Source organism: Pan troglodytes, chromosome 13 (genome assembly GCF_028858775.2).
Source record: "Pan troglodytes isolate AG18354 chromosome 13, NHGRI_mPanTro3-v2.0_pri, whole genome shotgun sequence".
Lineage (NCBI taxonomy): Eukaryota > Metazoa > Chordata > Mammalia > Primates > Hominidae > Pan > Pan troglodytes.
This window is the reverse complement of record NC_072411.2, coordinates 103675043-103690201: the sequence shown is the minus strand read 5'-3', so window position 1 is coordinate 103690201 and position 15159 is coordinate 103675043. Positions and strand designations below refer to the sequence as shown.

Below are 15159 nucleotides of genomic sequence, written 5' to 3'. Positions count from 1 at the left end.
GCCACCACACCTGGCTAATTTTTTGTATTTTTAGTAAAGGCGGAGTTTCACCGTGTTGGGCAGGCTGGTCTCGAACTTCTGACCTCAAGTGATCTGCCACCCTCGGCCTCCCAAAGTGCTAGGATTACAGGTGTGAGCCACTGCACCTGGCCATATATTATTTCAATGATCAGAGCAGAGCTATATATTTGAGAAGGAACTTAAGTAAAAAGTAATTTGAAAATAATTTTCTTAATAACTTTTTTTCTGGAGTTTTTTCCTGAGATCTCAATGAAAGGAGAAACAGGAGTTTGAACTATCTCTAGATGCTTCAGAGGCAGTGGGCACAATTTTCCTCATTTTGTCTCTCAGAGTCCTGGCCAGTCAGAAACATTTGGCAGCCACAGAGCAAATCTTATCTTATATAGAATGAACCCTTTTAAGAGGGGGAAAATAAAAACCCATATCTAGCAAAGAGATTAATTATAGGACTTGCAGAAAAAAAAATTATAAACACAGTATGGTCAAGAACAAGGCCAGGTGTAAGCCCTGTAATCCCAGCAGTTTGGGAGGCTGAGGTGGGTGGATCACCTGAGGTCAGGAGTTCAAGACCAGCCTGACCAACATGGTGAAACTCCATCTCTACTAAAAATACAAAAATTAGCAGGGCATGGTGGCGCGTGCCTGTAATCTCAGCAACTCGGGAGGCTGAGGCACGAGAGTCACTTGAACCCGGAAGGTGGAGGTTGCAGTGAGCCGAGATCGTGCCATTGCACTCCAGAGTGAGCAACAAGAGCAGGAGGGTGGGCAGGGAGGGAGACGAACAAAAAGCTACTTTAAGCTTATTTAAAGTTATATGATACTGAATCATAGTAAAAACATAAGAACTGGGTATGTATTTTTAAACATATCCTAAAGAAACTTGTCTTAAAAAATTAATAAACTGGTTTTGGCTTTAACCATACTAGACAGAATACATTCAGTGTAACGCTCAAATTCTGTGAAGTGCGTCTCTATAGTTTGTTGTGTGTGAATAATAGGATGAAAAATGCTTAGAACATTCAGTGAGCCACTCAAGGATAAATTCAACTCTGCTGCCATCTACTAAGGTGGTCACTTGAAAAGTTGAAAATGATTTCATGAATTTATTCTGAATAAACTTCTCGCTCTCACATATTCTGCTCCATCTGTTCTTTGTGTTTCAGACAAGGAGGAATTTGTTGGCTACGGTCAGAAGTTCTTTATAGGTAGGTGATAAATTAACAAGAGGTGGGTCTCTGTCACTTGTTAAATTATGTTTCCAAACCTGACACTGTTTTGAAAGTTTCTTTTGCTAATGAACATTTCCGGACCTGTTCCTCGTTCTAGTTTGCTTTTCTTTCTGTCCTTTTTTCTTGTCAATATTCTGATCTATTAATTATTCATTGTTATTCATCTAATTTCCACTGGGTATCTATTCATTATTCATCAAACACAAATCTTTTTGTTTTCTTCCAGACTGTTTTGTAACCTATTTATCTTATGCTAAAGAGACAAAGTCTCTGACTTTTAAACTTACTTCTTATGGCCACATTTCTATCATCTGTCACCTGGGCAGAGCTTTGTGAAGGACCAGGTACCACTCATGTAAAACCGCTCTGGGCTTCCTTCTATAGGGAGGCAGGGGAAAACTAGCAGAGCCGCAGGGTCTAGAAGGTTGGTTCCCAAGCTGGATGCATTTTGGAATCATCAGGGGAGCGTGAAAAAAAAAAAAAAAAAACAAGGGGCCACCTTTCTGTATTGCTTTCAGAATCATTCAGCCTAAAAGCTATTAGGTAGAGCTGAGCAGAGTAGGCAGCTACACAAAGGTGGAGAGTAAGGAGCATGAGCAGGGTGAAGAAGGCATCTGTGCAGGGGACAATGGTAGCCTGGTGCCAATTGTCAGAGGCAGAGTAAAATCAAGAGGGCAGCTGCCATCACTTGGCCTCTGATACCCAACAGGCTTTACAAAGATGCCCGCCTCATCTAGCTTGGGCTCTGACACTTTGTGCGAGGCTATCGACACTGTCTGTCCCCTATCTTGCACACTTAAGTGCTCTTGATTGATACAATAAGCAAAAAAAAAAAAAAAACAAGGGCCAGGGTTCTCACTGTTAGAGAAGGGAGTTATAAACATGGAAAGGGGAAGTCTAGAATGAATCCTGTAGTGTTGGATTGACATTGTATGTACTGGTGTGAACTCATGGTTTTCAAATATATAGACATACAAATATAGATCGAAATGTGCATGTGTATTTATATGTACACATAGAGTTGCTAACTCTGTCTACTGAGAGCACCTGGAAACAGCTCTGAAGATACCAGAAAGCCCTATGATTCGAAAGGCAGATTAAGCAGGAATCTAGGAGCTTAGAAATCATGACCCATGTGTCCAACTTTGCACTGATCACACAGTCCTAAGCAACCACCTAACCTGTCTGGGTCTTAGTGAAACCACCTGAAAAATGTGAAAAATGAGGCTGCTCCACTCTTTCTACCCTGGCCCAAGCCACCCTCATCTCTCACCCAGACCGCTGCAGTAGCTTCCTAACTGCTCTCTCCTGAGGCCACACTTGCTCTCCCTACGGTTTACACCAACCAGAGGAGTCTTTCAGAAACATGAATCAAATCATGTCACTGCCAACAGCTTCCCATCACACTTCCACAACAATCCAACACTTTCAGAGGCCCTGTGTGATCTGGCTCCAGCCACTTCCCTGACCCTATTTCCATACTCCCTGTTGCTTACCGCCCTGCAGCTATACAGGCCTCCTTGCTGTTCCTCAAATGCTCCAAGCACAGTTCGTTTCTCTGCACCACTGCACTTGCTGTTCCTCAAATGCTCCAAGCACAGTTCGTTTCTCTGCACCACTGCACTTGCTGTTCCCTTGGCCTGGCTTGCCCGTCTCTGCAGAGGCTTCCTGATCTGGCTCCCTGCCTTCCTCCAGATGTCTGCTCAACGCCAACCTTTCAGAGATACTCCAACCTTACTGCCTATCTAAAAAAGCACCCCCATCACTCTCTATCTACCTGGTCTTCTTATGAGTACTTATTTTTTGTTGTTTTTTATGTTTGTCTCTCTTCTTCTACAAAATGTAGATTTCATGAGAAAGTGGCCTTGGATTAGTTGAGCCATCTATCGCCAGCACCCAAGACAATGCCTGGCCCAGAGCAGGTGCGAGATGGGCTAGCACAGGGGGCATTTTCATATTTTTCCCTCATATTACTTCCCATCTTCTAACTTCAGACAGACCTGACTATATTAATGAACACTTTAGGATCATGGTTGCTACATATTTCATCAGGTGTGAAGCTACAAGTGATCTCTCCTGCCTGGTTCTTACGTTCTGTGCACTTCCCCTCCCTAGCTGGCTTCCGCCGCAGCATGCGCCTTTGTCGCAGGAAGTCTCACCTCAGCCCGCTGCATGCCAGTGTGTGCTGCACCGGCAGCTGCTACAGTGCAGTGGGTGCCCCTTACGAGGAGGTGGTGAGGTACCAGCGACGCCCTTCAGACAAGTACCGCCTCATAGTGCTCATGGGTATGTCCCAGCATGCACTGTCTCTCCTCCTCCTTGAGAAGTCTTCCTTCTAGATTCAGGTGTCTTGCATTGGGAATAATGGTGAAAGTAGAACTCTTTATGGACCCCCATACAAATACCTTTTTTAAAAAACAAAGCCATTGTACATGTGTGTTTATAAGTAACATTTTATTGTAACAAGCTTTTTAAAAAATCTACAAGTGAATGTGTTATGACATGGTGTCCATGAACTATATAACCAGTATTACGATGTCGTTATGACTGAGATTTTTTTTTTGCCTGCTTAGAATTGTTCTGTAAACATAGATGAGTGTTTCCCCAGACAGATCATTAACCTGTATCCTGAAAATAAATTCTTAACGTCCATTTCCCTGAGAAATATGTTAAATTCTTAAAGTCCATTCCCCTAAGAAATTTGTAACTACTTCATTTAGAAAAGTATCTAACATCTTCTGGACTGTATCTTTGGTGCTTTATAAAGATCATGGCAAAGATAGTGCAGGAGTGACCTGCTTTTGTGACCATGACTTTTGCAAAGTTGGTCCCTGTAGCAGTAGCAACTTGTATCCTACTGCCTTCGTGTCTGCGTGTTTAGCTTCATGAGCAAGGCAGGTCCCTGTAGAGCAGAACGATGTGCCTTACAGCTGGGACCAGCAATATCATTTGCAGGCCCCACTGTAAAATGCAAATGCAAGGGCCCCTTGTTAAAAAATTATCAAAGATTTCAAGATGCAATAGTAGAGAATTCATCCAAGCACAGTATCCTTCTAAGCATGTGCCCTGTGTAACTGCACAGGTTCTATACCCATGAAGTCGGCCCTGCCTCCAGCCGGACATGGGGGTGCTGACTCGATCATCTGTCAGGAATGTGCCCCTGAATTCTGTAAGTCACAGAACCTATAATTGTTGATGCTGGTTTCTGGCTGTCACTTGATAAAAACTTCATTTGAAGAAGAAAGGCAGAGCTCTCTGATTCTCTAAAATGAGACCAGCTAATTCTCATGGCATTCAACATTAGATGAAGTTTGCTGGGGGTCAGGTTCCTGTGATTCCTTACCTCATTCCTGAATGTTGAAACAATGTGGATTACTCCATGGGTCACTAGAAAAATTCCCAAGAGTTTTCTGGGGTTCTTCCAATTTATGAGAAAGGAAGTTACATAATTTCCCTAAAAATATTTGCTCTCAAGTTTCTTCAGTAGAAGGACTAAAATGATAATTCCATCACATAATTATACTTATCTACATCTGATGATTTCTGTGTGTGACTTTTTGTGTTTAGGACCCTCTGGTGTTGGAGTAAATGAGCTCAGAAGACAACTTATTGAATTTAATCCCAGCCATTTTCAAAGTGCTGTGCCACGTATGTTTAGTTTTGCTTTCATAATGGTTTGTGTTTTGGTAAAACTTTCTTTGCTGATCTCATTTAACTATGTCATTCCATCTTTGTTGTAAAAGTATACAACACCAGGGATAGTTCTTAGGTATTTCTAACCATATTTATTTTAATAAGGAAAATTGACTTATTGGAATGTAGGCAGCTGGCTTTTAAAAGGGCTTTTTTCTTTTTTTAATTATTATTATATTTTAAGTTTTAGGGTACATGTGCACAACGTGCAGGTTTGTTACATATGTATACATATGCCATGTTGGTGTGCTGCACCGATTAACTCGTCATTTAGCATTAGGTATATCTCCTAATGCTATCCCTCCCCACTCCCCCTACCCCACAACAGTCTAAAATGGCTTTTTTTCTATTTCTTAACAATTATAGGGATGGCCTTTCAGGCAAACTAATAGTTAGCAATAATAGTTAACATACATCCAGTGCTTACTATCTAAAAATTGATATATGCATATACAACTTTATATAAATTTATGAGTATGATTATAAAATACACAGCTTTTTAAAAAATGGTGTTTTCTGGCTGGGCATGGTGGCTCACTCCTGTAATCCCAGCATTTTGAGAGGCTGAAGTGGGTGGATCATCTGAGGTCAGGAGTTCAAGACCAGCTTGGCCAACATGGTGAAACCCCGTCTCTACTTAAAATACAAAAATTAGCCGGGTGTGGTGCTGCATGCCTGTAATCCCAGCTACTCAGGAGGCTGAGACAGATAATCGCTTAAACCTGGGAGGCGGAGGTTGCAGTGAGCCGAGATTGCACCATTGCACTCCAGTCTGGGCGAGAAAGTGAGATTCCGACTCAAAAAAAAAAAGTGTTTTCTTATTTCCTTTTACTCGTAACTTCTTTATTTCTCCTAAGCTCCTCCTTTACTACTACCAGCTCCAAAGCAACTCCTAAAACGTAATCTTCCAGACTTTTCTCTATATAGAGTTGTGTGAGTTTTTTACCCATTTAGAGTTGTTATATGAAGTTTCTTTTTTTAAGCTTTAAGACATTTGAGAGCTACAATTCTAAAAATAGAAGGAATTATTTGTTTCATACTGAGATTCATCCTTCAAAAAAAACCTTTGAAATCACTCTAAGACAACCTGTTTTATTGTAAAAATAGAAAAGATCAAGACTTGAGATAGAATTCCTGATTTCAAGAAAATAGAAAGTTCATAATAATGCATGTTTATAATAGTGTATAATAATGCATTGTTTCTAATATGTGTAAAAGAAAGTTAAAATTTTGACTGAGGCACTAAGATGCACATCTTTAAATGAGGAATGTGAAAACAAGTTAAACTCTTCACACACCTCGAGGGTATAAAAGGCTTGGGGAGGGAGATTCATGGGGCTTTTTGGGGAGGCTTTTATTGGAGAGAGCGATGCTGGGTGTTCCCGACCCACTGAGTGTGGGAAGAGTGTGTGGGTGTGCTTGCTTCCCCCTCCCCTGAAGACAAGACAGAGGAACCTAGGGGAACCACTTGGAGAGCTTCCTATGTGTCTTCTGCACTTTGGGGGACACAGAAGAATGGTGTCCGAATTACACCTGAAAAATCCAAAGGAGAAGAGCTTACAGGAAGTGGCCAATGGCTGTAATTTGGGAAGTAGCTGTCCTTGTAGGGTCCATCACAGCTAGACTTATGATGTTCCCCAAGGACCAGATCTGGGCAGGTAATGTATAAGACAGTCAGCCCAGGGTTATATGATTCCTGCCCAGGAGGAAGCCTGAGGAGAAAAAGGCCAAAAGTGGATTCCCAAATATATCAGGCTTTGGAAGGAATCACAGATGACGAACTGGAATAGGAATGGACTTGAGAGGCCTTGTATTGGTGATAGGGTTTGCAAAATAACCCAATATATCATTTAGGAGGGAAAGAGCCGGATTTAAGGATCTGCCAAATCTAAAGAAAGCCAATAGCAGCCAGAATCAGTATTTGCCAAACCAGAACCTTCCTTCCTGCTTTCCTCTCCCTCCCTGCACTCTAGCCTTAGAGAGTTCTAAACCAGTGGAAGTGAGATCTATCGGGGGCAGAGAGAAGCAGGAGCAGTAGAAATATGGTGAAAGGAAAGAGAAGTGACTCATACTCTCGTCTGGCTCTCGTCTGGCTTCTCTGAGCGCAGGCTTCCCTGGTGCAGCAAATTTGAGCCAGATGTGTGGAGAAGCAGCCTAAAACCTAAGTGAAGTTTATAATTTTGATGATTATGTGGGAATGGAATTTTAATTAGTCAGTTGAGACTGGATGATGAAAATGAAATTGTGGCATGAGTGATGATAGACTTTTAAAATTAAACCTGAGTGAAAGAGTCATGGAAACCGCTAGTGTTTTTTGTTTTGTTTTGTTTTGTTTTAAGACGGAGTCTTGCTCTGTCGCCCAGGCTGGAGTGCAGTGGTGTGATCTTGGCTCACTGGAACCTCTGCCCCATGAGTTCAAGTGATTCTCCTGCCTCAGCCTCCCGAGTAGCTGAGATTACAGGCACCCACCACCATGCCCAGCTAATTTTTGTAGTTTTAGTAGAGATGGGGTTTCACCATGTTGGTCAGTCTGTTCTCTAACTCCTGAACTCAAGTGATCTGCCCACCTCAGCCTCCCAAAGTGCTGGAATTATAGGCATGAGCCACCACGCCCAGCCAGGAAACTGCTAGAATTTTGTGCAGGGGCTGGGGAAGATCTTGCCTCACAGAAGGGCTGTGGGAGACCAAGAAGTTGCTTTATGATCGCATGCTATAGGCTGTGCTTTCTGAAGTACTGCTTTCATGTACAGGAATGTGCATTAATCTGAAAAGCAAAAACTACCAAAGAAATCAACATTTTCCTTTTCTTTTTTTTTTTTCTGTTTGTTTTGTTTTGTTTGAGATGGAGTCTCACTGCATTGCCCAGGCTGGAGTGCCGTGGTGTGATCTCGGCTCACTACAAACTCACCTCCTGGGTTCAAGCAATTCTCCTGCCTCAGCCTCCTGAGTAGTTGGGATTACAGGTGTACGTCACCATGCCCAGCTAATTTTTGTATTTTTAGTAGAGATAGGGTTTCACCATGTTGGCTAGGCTGGTCTTGTACTCCTGACCCCGGGTGATCCACCCGCCTTGGCCTCCCAAAGTGCTGGGATTACAGGCGTGAGCCACCGTGCCCGGCCAAAATCACCATTTTTCGATAGTCTGAATAAAAATAAAATGCCCACAGAATATAGAAGAATTTTAAGAATATCAACGTAGAATTTTAATCATTCAAAGTGAGAAAATACTGCTCATATTTTGCTTTTTAAATTGAGGTTTTAAGCTTAAAATGGATACCTCGAGTTATGGATCAATTCACAGACTTTAACCTACCATATAAATATTAGTCCAGTGGAAGCAAAGGAGGAGTCATCTTGGGTTTAGATTGACATAATTCACTATCACCTGAGAGCTATAAGGTTTTACTAGAATTTTGTTTTAAGTAGGAAGCTATGGGAGATGTGATGTAACTGTAGGAACTCTAAGGATCTGATGAGAGGCTTGAATAAGGAAAAAACAAAAATGACCCCAAGATGACATTTGCTTTTAGACCCCCTTGAAGGTTGGTAACTCCTTTGATAATTTAAGGCCAGTTTCTAGCTTCTACTTGATCATTTCCATGTATTGATATCATCAGATGTTGATCTATTTCATCCTTAAACTTTGTCAGATGCAAATACACAAATTCTGTATGAATAAGGGGAACTAATGGTAATATAGATTAAGGGACTAGCTTTACAGTATATAGGATGCAGAGTTGAAACTGTCTTACTCATCTTTGTGTTTTCAGAACCTAACATGATACCTGGAACATAGTAGGCACTCAGTACACACTAGTTGAATAAATGAATGAGCAGACAACAAATAACTTTTAGATATTTGATGAACTCCTATATTCTATACAACCTGGCACTATTTAAGTTGAAGAGTCTGTAATCAAAGTGGCCATATCAAAGAATCAGACGGAATCTAGACTCAGCTAATCTTTCCCTCCTAGAGATCCCTAAAACGAATCACCACTCAGTTGGGTATTAATGCATCTGGTCAAGATTGCAGAATGTCATGGGCTTTCTCCATTTCAAATTTGAGAATCTATTGTTGTAAAAAACACTCATCTAGAGGAGTCAGAACACGTAGGTTCTAATTTCAACTTCGCTTTTCATCAGTCTTATGAATGTGAGCAAGTTTCTCCAAAAGCTTTTCTTATGAGTAAAATATAGATATTAACAGTTTACCTAAGGTAAGAGTGTGGAAGATGAAATGAGATCATGGGAAATGCACAATCCAAATGTAAGATATTATTGGTATTGCTACCTGGGAGCCTTCAGGCATATAAAGGTTCACACATAATTCACTAGCACTTATTTTGAAGTAATAACAGGTGTTCCCTTAGGTCTTTCTTATGCTGGCTTAATACCTAGTGCATTCTTTTTCATACCATAAGCACTCAGTAAAGGTTTATAGACTAACTGATTTTGATACGAGAACTTATCACCAATTCAGGCTTCTTCTTTTTAGTTCTAGCATTTTATCTCCTTGATTATATATTCATTTATTTATTTTGATTAGATATCTTTATTCAAATGCATATTGGTAATCAAAGAATTCTGAAGACACTGAAACCTTTCATTCCCTTTTTCTGATAGACACTACTCGTACTAAAAAGAGTTATGAAATGAATGGGCGTGAGTATCACTATGTGTCCAAGGAAACATTTGAAAGCCTCATATATAGTCACAGGTAAAGTAGAGGTTCAGAAGCTGATTCTTACCTCTTGTTGTTTTACATTTGAAATAGATTCCCTATTTTTATGTATTTTCCAAATCTCCTGGGTAATTCCTTTGGTTTCTGAGGAGTTAAGCAAGAAATGTACATCGATATACAGCACACCAACTCACTGGGTTTGGAAAGGGAGCAGAATGGAGTCTGCAAACCTTGGAGAACTTGAGGAAATACATAAACTCTAGATATGCTCATTTTGTTCACCTCTTGAATATCTATTCATTCTTTCTGTGTTAATAAAGTCCACATATTTATATTCAACTCTAGTGCAGTTTATCCTCATGTTCCTACTAATAATATTTTCCTTGTAGAAAGTGTTCTGTTTTGTTTGGCCTGCTCTTGCAGGATGCTGGAGTATGGTGAGTACAAAGGCCACCTGTATGGCACTAGTGTGGATGCTGTTCAAACAGTCCTTGTCGAAGGAAAGATCTGTGTCATGGACTTAGAGCCTCAGGTGGGTCCATGGTGGAATATTTATGTCCCCAAACAATGAATGCGTATCATCCATTTTTTGTGCACATGCTGTAGGTTATAGTTGAGACATTTATTCTGTTAGCCTTTTAAGAATAAGGCCATTTCCCATATATAAGATCTTACTTAATGTGTCAATTGACAACATTTTACTTTTAGTTGGGAAAGAAGTCTTGCTTCTCAGACAGAAAAGCAGAACTGATTGAGTGGTCACAAAGAGAAGCAAGAATCTTTCTTGCTTTAACCTTGATCACAAAGGCATCAGAGTAACTTCTTGTGGAGTGAATAAGATGTTGCTTTGTACAAGGAGGTGAGGTTTCTATGTTGTCATATCTGTGGCTACCTTCCTGAGACCACATGTAGAATGGAGCAGGGGTGAGCAAGTTAAGGTAAGATAAACAGCATGCAATCCGTAGGCCCAATTTTTATGAACTTTGTATTTTCTTCGTGTGTGTGTGTGTGTCTGTGTGTGTGTCTGTGTTTGTTTTGTTTTTTGAGACAAGGCCCTGCTCTGTCGTCCAGACTAGAGTGCAGTGGCATGATCTCGGCTCACTGCAACCTCCGCTTCCCAGGTTCAAGCAATTCTCGTGCCTCAGCCTCCCGAGTAGCTAGGACTACAAGCACAAGCCACCATGCCTGGTTAATTTTTGTATTTTTAGTAGAGACAGGGTTTCGCCATGTTTGCCAGGCTGGTCTGGCAATGGAACTCCTGGGCTCAAGTGATCCACCTGCCTCAGCCTCCCAAAGTGCTGGGATTATAGGCATGAGCTACTGCGCCTAGCCATGTTTTCTTAGTCATTTAGAAATATACTTTGTGTGCTAGAGAATCAGAGGAAAACAGATGGTAGTAGTATCCAATGTGAGATAATAGCAAGAGGAAAGGGAAGTGAAGGTGAAACAGAGCTGATCCACCTTAAGAGTCTGTCTTTGTCTTTGTCATATGAGATCATGTATAGAATCCTACTCTCAGTAAATGAGATTCTCTCATGTATAGACTCTTACTCAGCTAGTAAGATTTCAATTGCTAGTCATAGCTAATAAGAGTCAGGATTTGACTTTAATTTTGATTCTAAAACTCCATCTTCAAATTTTTAAAATGTTCATTTGTTTTTTAGAATTGAGGAGTTGAGGGTACATGAGACTATACTCTAAAAATAATTGCTAATTTCTGGTCTTAGAAATTTTGAGAAGCTTCATGTTCACTCTAGAAAGCTAGGACTTCTGTTTTTAAATGTGCATTTAGATCAGGTGCAGTGGCTCATGCCTATAATCCCTTGGAAAGCCGAGATGGGAGGATTTCTTGAGGCCAGGTGTTTGAGACCAGTCTGGGCAACATAGTGAAACCCCATCTCTACTAAAAATACAAAAATTAGCTGGGTGTGGTGGCACACGCCTACAATCCCAGCTACTAGAGAGGCTGAGGCACAAGAATTGCTTGAACTGGGAAGGCGGTAGTTGCAGTGAGCAGAGATCCCGCCCCTGCGCTCCAGCCTGGGCAACAGAATGAGACTCAAAAACAAAATAAAACAAAACAAAATAGCTGGGCATGGTGGCACATGCCTGTGGTCCCAGCTACTTGGGAGGCTGAGATGGGTGGATCGTTTGAGCCTGGGAAGCTGAGGCTACAGTGAGCTGTGATTGCACCACAGCACTCCAGCCTGGGTGACAGAGCAAGACCATGTCTCAAAACAACACAAACAAAAAATAAATGTGCATTTAAATTTTCTGTGTAGGATATTCAAGGGGTTCGAACCCATGAACTGAAGCCCTATGTCATATTTATAAAGCCATCGAATCTGAGGTGTATGAAACAATCTCGGAAAAATGCCAAGATTATTACTGACTACTATGTGGACATGAAGTTCAAAGTAAGAGCAAATCAAAAACTACTGTATTGCTTTCAGTGGCTTCTGCGTGGGAGAGATCTGGGTTGGGCTGGGCCAAGGATCTCTGATCTCATTGTCCTCCTCCTCCTTTTTGACCCCCTCCCCAAAAGGCCCTCAGTAAAATGGTTTACTATGGTTTTATTTAAAGAAAAAAATTAAAACTGTATTGTTTCTACAGGATCTGTGTTAGAGAATGTAATTTTTGTTTCTAATGGATAATGCCCTTACGATTTATCCTTTTGGATGGACATCACTTACAGATATGAAGTTTAATAAATGTTATGATGCTACCCTTATTTTTTACTTTCTTATTTTTTGGGTCTAGCTTAAAAAAAAATCCTTGAGCCGTAGTTTGCAAAGCCAAACAGAAATTGGGCATATATGAGCCTGGTGTTTGTATTTTAAACAGAATATCTTTTACTTAAAAGCTTACTTTAAAAATGCTCAGTGAGTATATCTCATCTGTAAAATGATGATGGTAATAATAGAGGGGGCAAGCCAAGTGAAATTAATCAGTGATCTCATCTTAGAACAGGTGATTTTTTTCCGGTTGCGTACATATATTTTACATTAAATACGCTTTAAATATTGTGTCATAACATACATTCAGTAAGGTGTACAGAGTGTACAGTTTAATGAATTTTTATGTGTATGCACCCAGATAACCATCACCCACATCAAGATATTACAGCCACTTGTGTGTGTGTGTATATGTGTGGTAAAAATACATAAAACTTACCATATTAACCGTTTTAAGTGTACAGTTCAGTGTTAGTATTTAGTGTTAAGTATATTCACATTGTGTGAAACAGATCTCTAGAATTTATTTACCTGGCAAAATTGAAACTAAAAATATGAATGATTCACTAAATATTTGTATGTCATGCTTGTACAAGGGCCATGCTAATCTCTGCATTGTTTCAGTTTTAGTCTGTGTGCTACCAAAGCAAGCACAGGTATCTTTAAATTATCCTTTCTCTTATTATTTTTATTTTCATATTTTTTGCAATGACTATGGAGGTCTGATTTTCCAGTTTGCCTTGTGAACAGTGGAGTCCATGAATGTATTTGCTGAGTCTTATGGGCATTTAAAATTGTTCTCATTTTTATGGCAGTCTAAACAAATTAACAAAATTGTTTCTGGATCATATGTATGGTCACTTTGTAAAGCCACAAGATTTTGGTGCCTGCATTTGTATTTGTGTTTCAGATTGTATTGGTGACAAGTTGTACTATTTTCATGAACTAATAAGAAAATAACAGCAATGAATTTAATGCATTAGTGCCAAGTGAATGCCAAATTACCTTCATTAAATGAACATTTCACAATAGTAGAAACATAATATAACTGGCTTATACCATCCTCATGTTGAAAGTGGCCATTTTGTATCTTTAATGTTATCCCTATCAGATTAATGTTCACTTGAAATTTACGTTTAAATTTTATTTAAACTGGTACATTTTCTTTGGTTTTATGTTGTATATGGTTAAAAAGTTTCAAGTGTTTAGGTAAGAGTAAGATAAGTTCACACGGGAAGTTGAGGGGAGTAATCTGTCTGCAAACCATGACTAAATTTTGCAAAACATGACGAGACATTAAGACTAAAGATTAAAACATAAGTTTTGTAGTTTAGAAGACATTTATTGGACCTCATTTTTTAAAATAAAAACTTCAGTCTTTTATTATTTAAAAAAACTTCCAAATTAAAATTTCTTTATCTCAGTAATACATTTCTAAGAAATAAAGGATGACATACTGTGGACAGTGATAAAGTTTTCCCAGCTTTGCTTATGCTTCACATTAATTTAGAAGGATATGTTTATACCTGTTATAATAATTATATTTTCTCTACAAAAATTAGCTGGGCATGATGGCATGTGCCTATAGTCCCAGCTACTTGGGAGGCCTAGGTGGGAGGATCACTTGAGCCTGGGAGGCAGAGGCTGCAGTGAGCTGAGATGATCCTACTGCATGCCAGCCTGGGACAGAGTGGGACCCTGTCTAAAAAAAAAATATATATATTTTATCTATACTTAGCCACATTATTTCAATAACAGAGGGCAAAAAAATTACTATTTTCTAGTTTGCTAGTTTTGTAGAATTTTGAAAAAATATTTTTGAAACTTTATTGAAAATCATCTGTGCAAAATTTTCGGACCTTACTGTTTTTATACATAGTTTCACAACTGAATGTGACAGCATAACAAACTGTATTTTTTCCATTTGTCCAATTAAGTCTGTACTATCCATATTTTTCTATTTCTCCTAAAGGATGAAGACCTACAAGAGATGGAAAATTTAGCCCAAAGAATGGAAACTCAGTTTGGCCAATTTTTTGATCATGTGATTGTGAATGACAGCTTGCACGATGCATGTGCCCAGTTGTTGTCTGCCATACAGAAGGCTCAGGAGGAGCCTCAGTGGGTACCAGCAACATGGATTTCCTCAGATACTGAGTCTTAATGAGACTTCTTGTTTAATGCTGGAGTTTTAACACTGTACCCTTGATACAGCGATCCATAGTTGCAATCTAAAACAACAGTATTTGACCCATTTTAATGTGTACAACTTTAAAAGTGCAGCAGTTTATTAATTAATCTTATTTGAAAAAATTTTTATTGTATGGTTATGTAGTTACCTATTTTAACTTATTTTTTTTTTCCTTTACCTCATATGCAGCTGTGGTAGAAATATGAATAACGTTAAGTCACTGAGTATGAGAACCTTTTGCAGATTTCACATGATCTTTTTAAGATTTAAATAAAGAGCTTTCCTAAATAAAATAAGCAATATTTAACTTTAGAAACTGTACTCTATGAAACGTGTTTTATGAAAACATCTTTTACAAAAAGTGCTTACTTGACTAACTCAGCAAGAAAGGTTTAATGTACACATTTCACATCTAAAATCAAAACCTACAAGAAACTGCACTGCCTTCACTATTTACAAATCGGCCTACGAGGAAAAAATTATTCTCATGAGAGGTGTGACAAACACTAATTTTCCTTACAGCCAATATCTACATGCAGGCCTAAATTAGAAAAAGGCAATGGATTAATCCCAGAGACCTATATATAGAAAATCACAAGAGTGAAA

General features: G+C 39.4%; 1 protein-coding gene and 1 non-coding gene across 2 annotated transcripts in view; one reads left to right on the top strand and one right to left on the bottom strand.

The window, feature by feature from the left end:
* Positions 1–14625, top strand: part of MPP4 (MAGUK p55 scaffold protein 4) — a 49329-nt gene extending 34704 nt beyond the window's left edge. Inside the window, exons 11-17 of the mRNA XM_054679226.2 lie at positions 1185–1226; positions 3366–3536; positions 4818–4898; positions 9570–9663; positions 10051–10159; positions 11910–12044; positions 14335–14625. Of these exons, the coding sequence (XP_054535201.1) occupies positions 1185–1226; positions 3366–3536; positions 4818–4898; positions 9570–9663; positions 10051–10159; positions 11910–12044; positions 14335–14526 (824 nt within the window). The 3' untranslated portion in view covers positions 14527–14625. The remainder of the gene's footprint in view (positions 1–1184; positions 1227–3365; positions 3537–4817; positions 4899–9569; positions 9664–10050; positions 10160–11909; positions 12045–14334) is intronic.
* On the bottom strand, positions 12912–13016 carry LOC112208448 (U6 spliceosomal RNA). The gene has a single exon (XR_002942933.1). It is a non-coding gene; the product is annotated as a U6 spliceosomal RNA (small nuclear RNA).
* Positions 14626–15159: the final 534 nt, after the last annotated feature.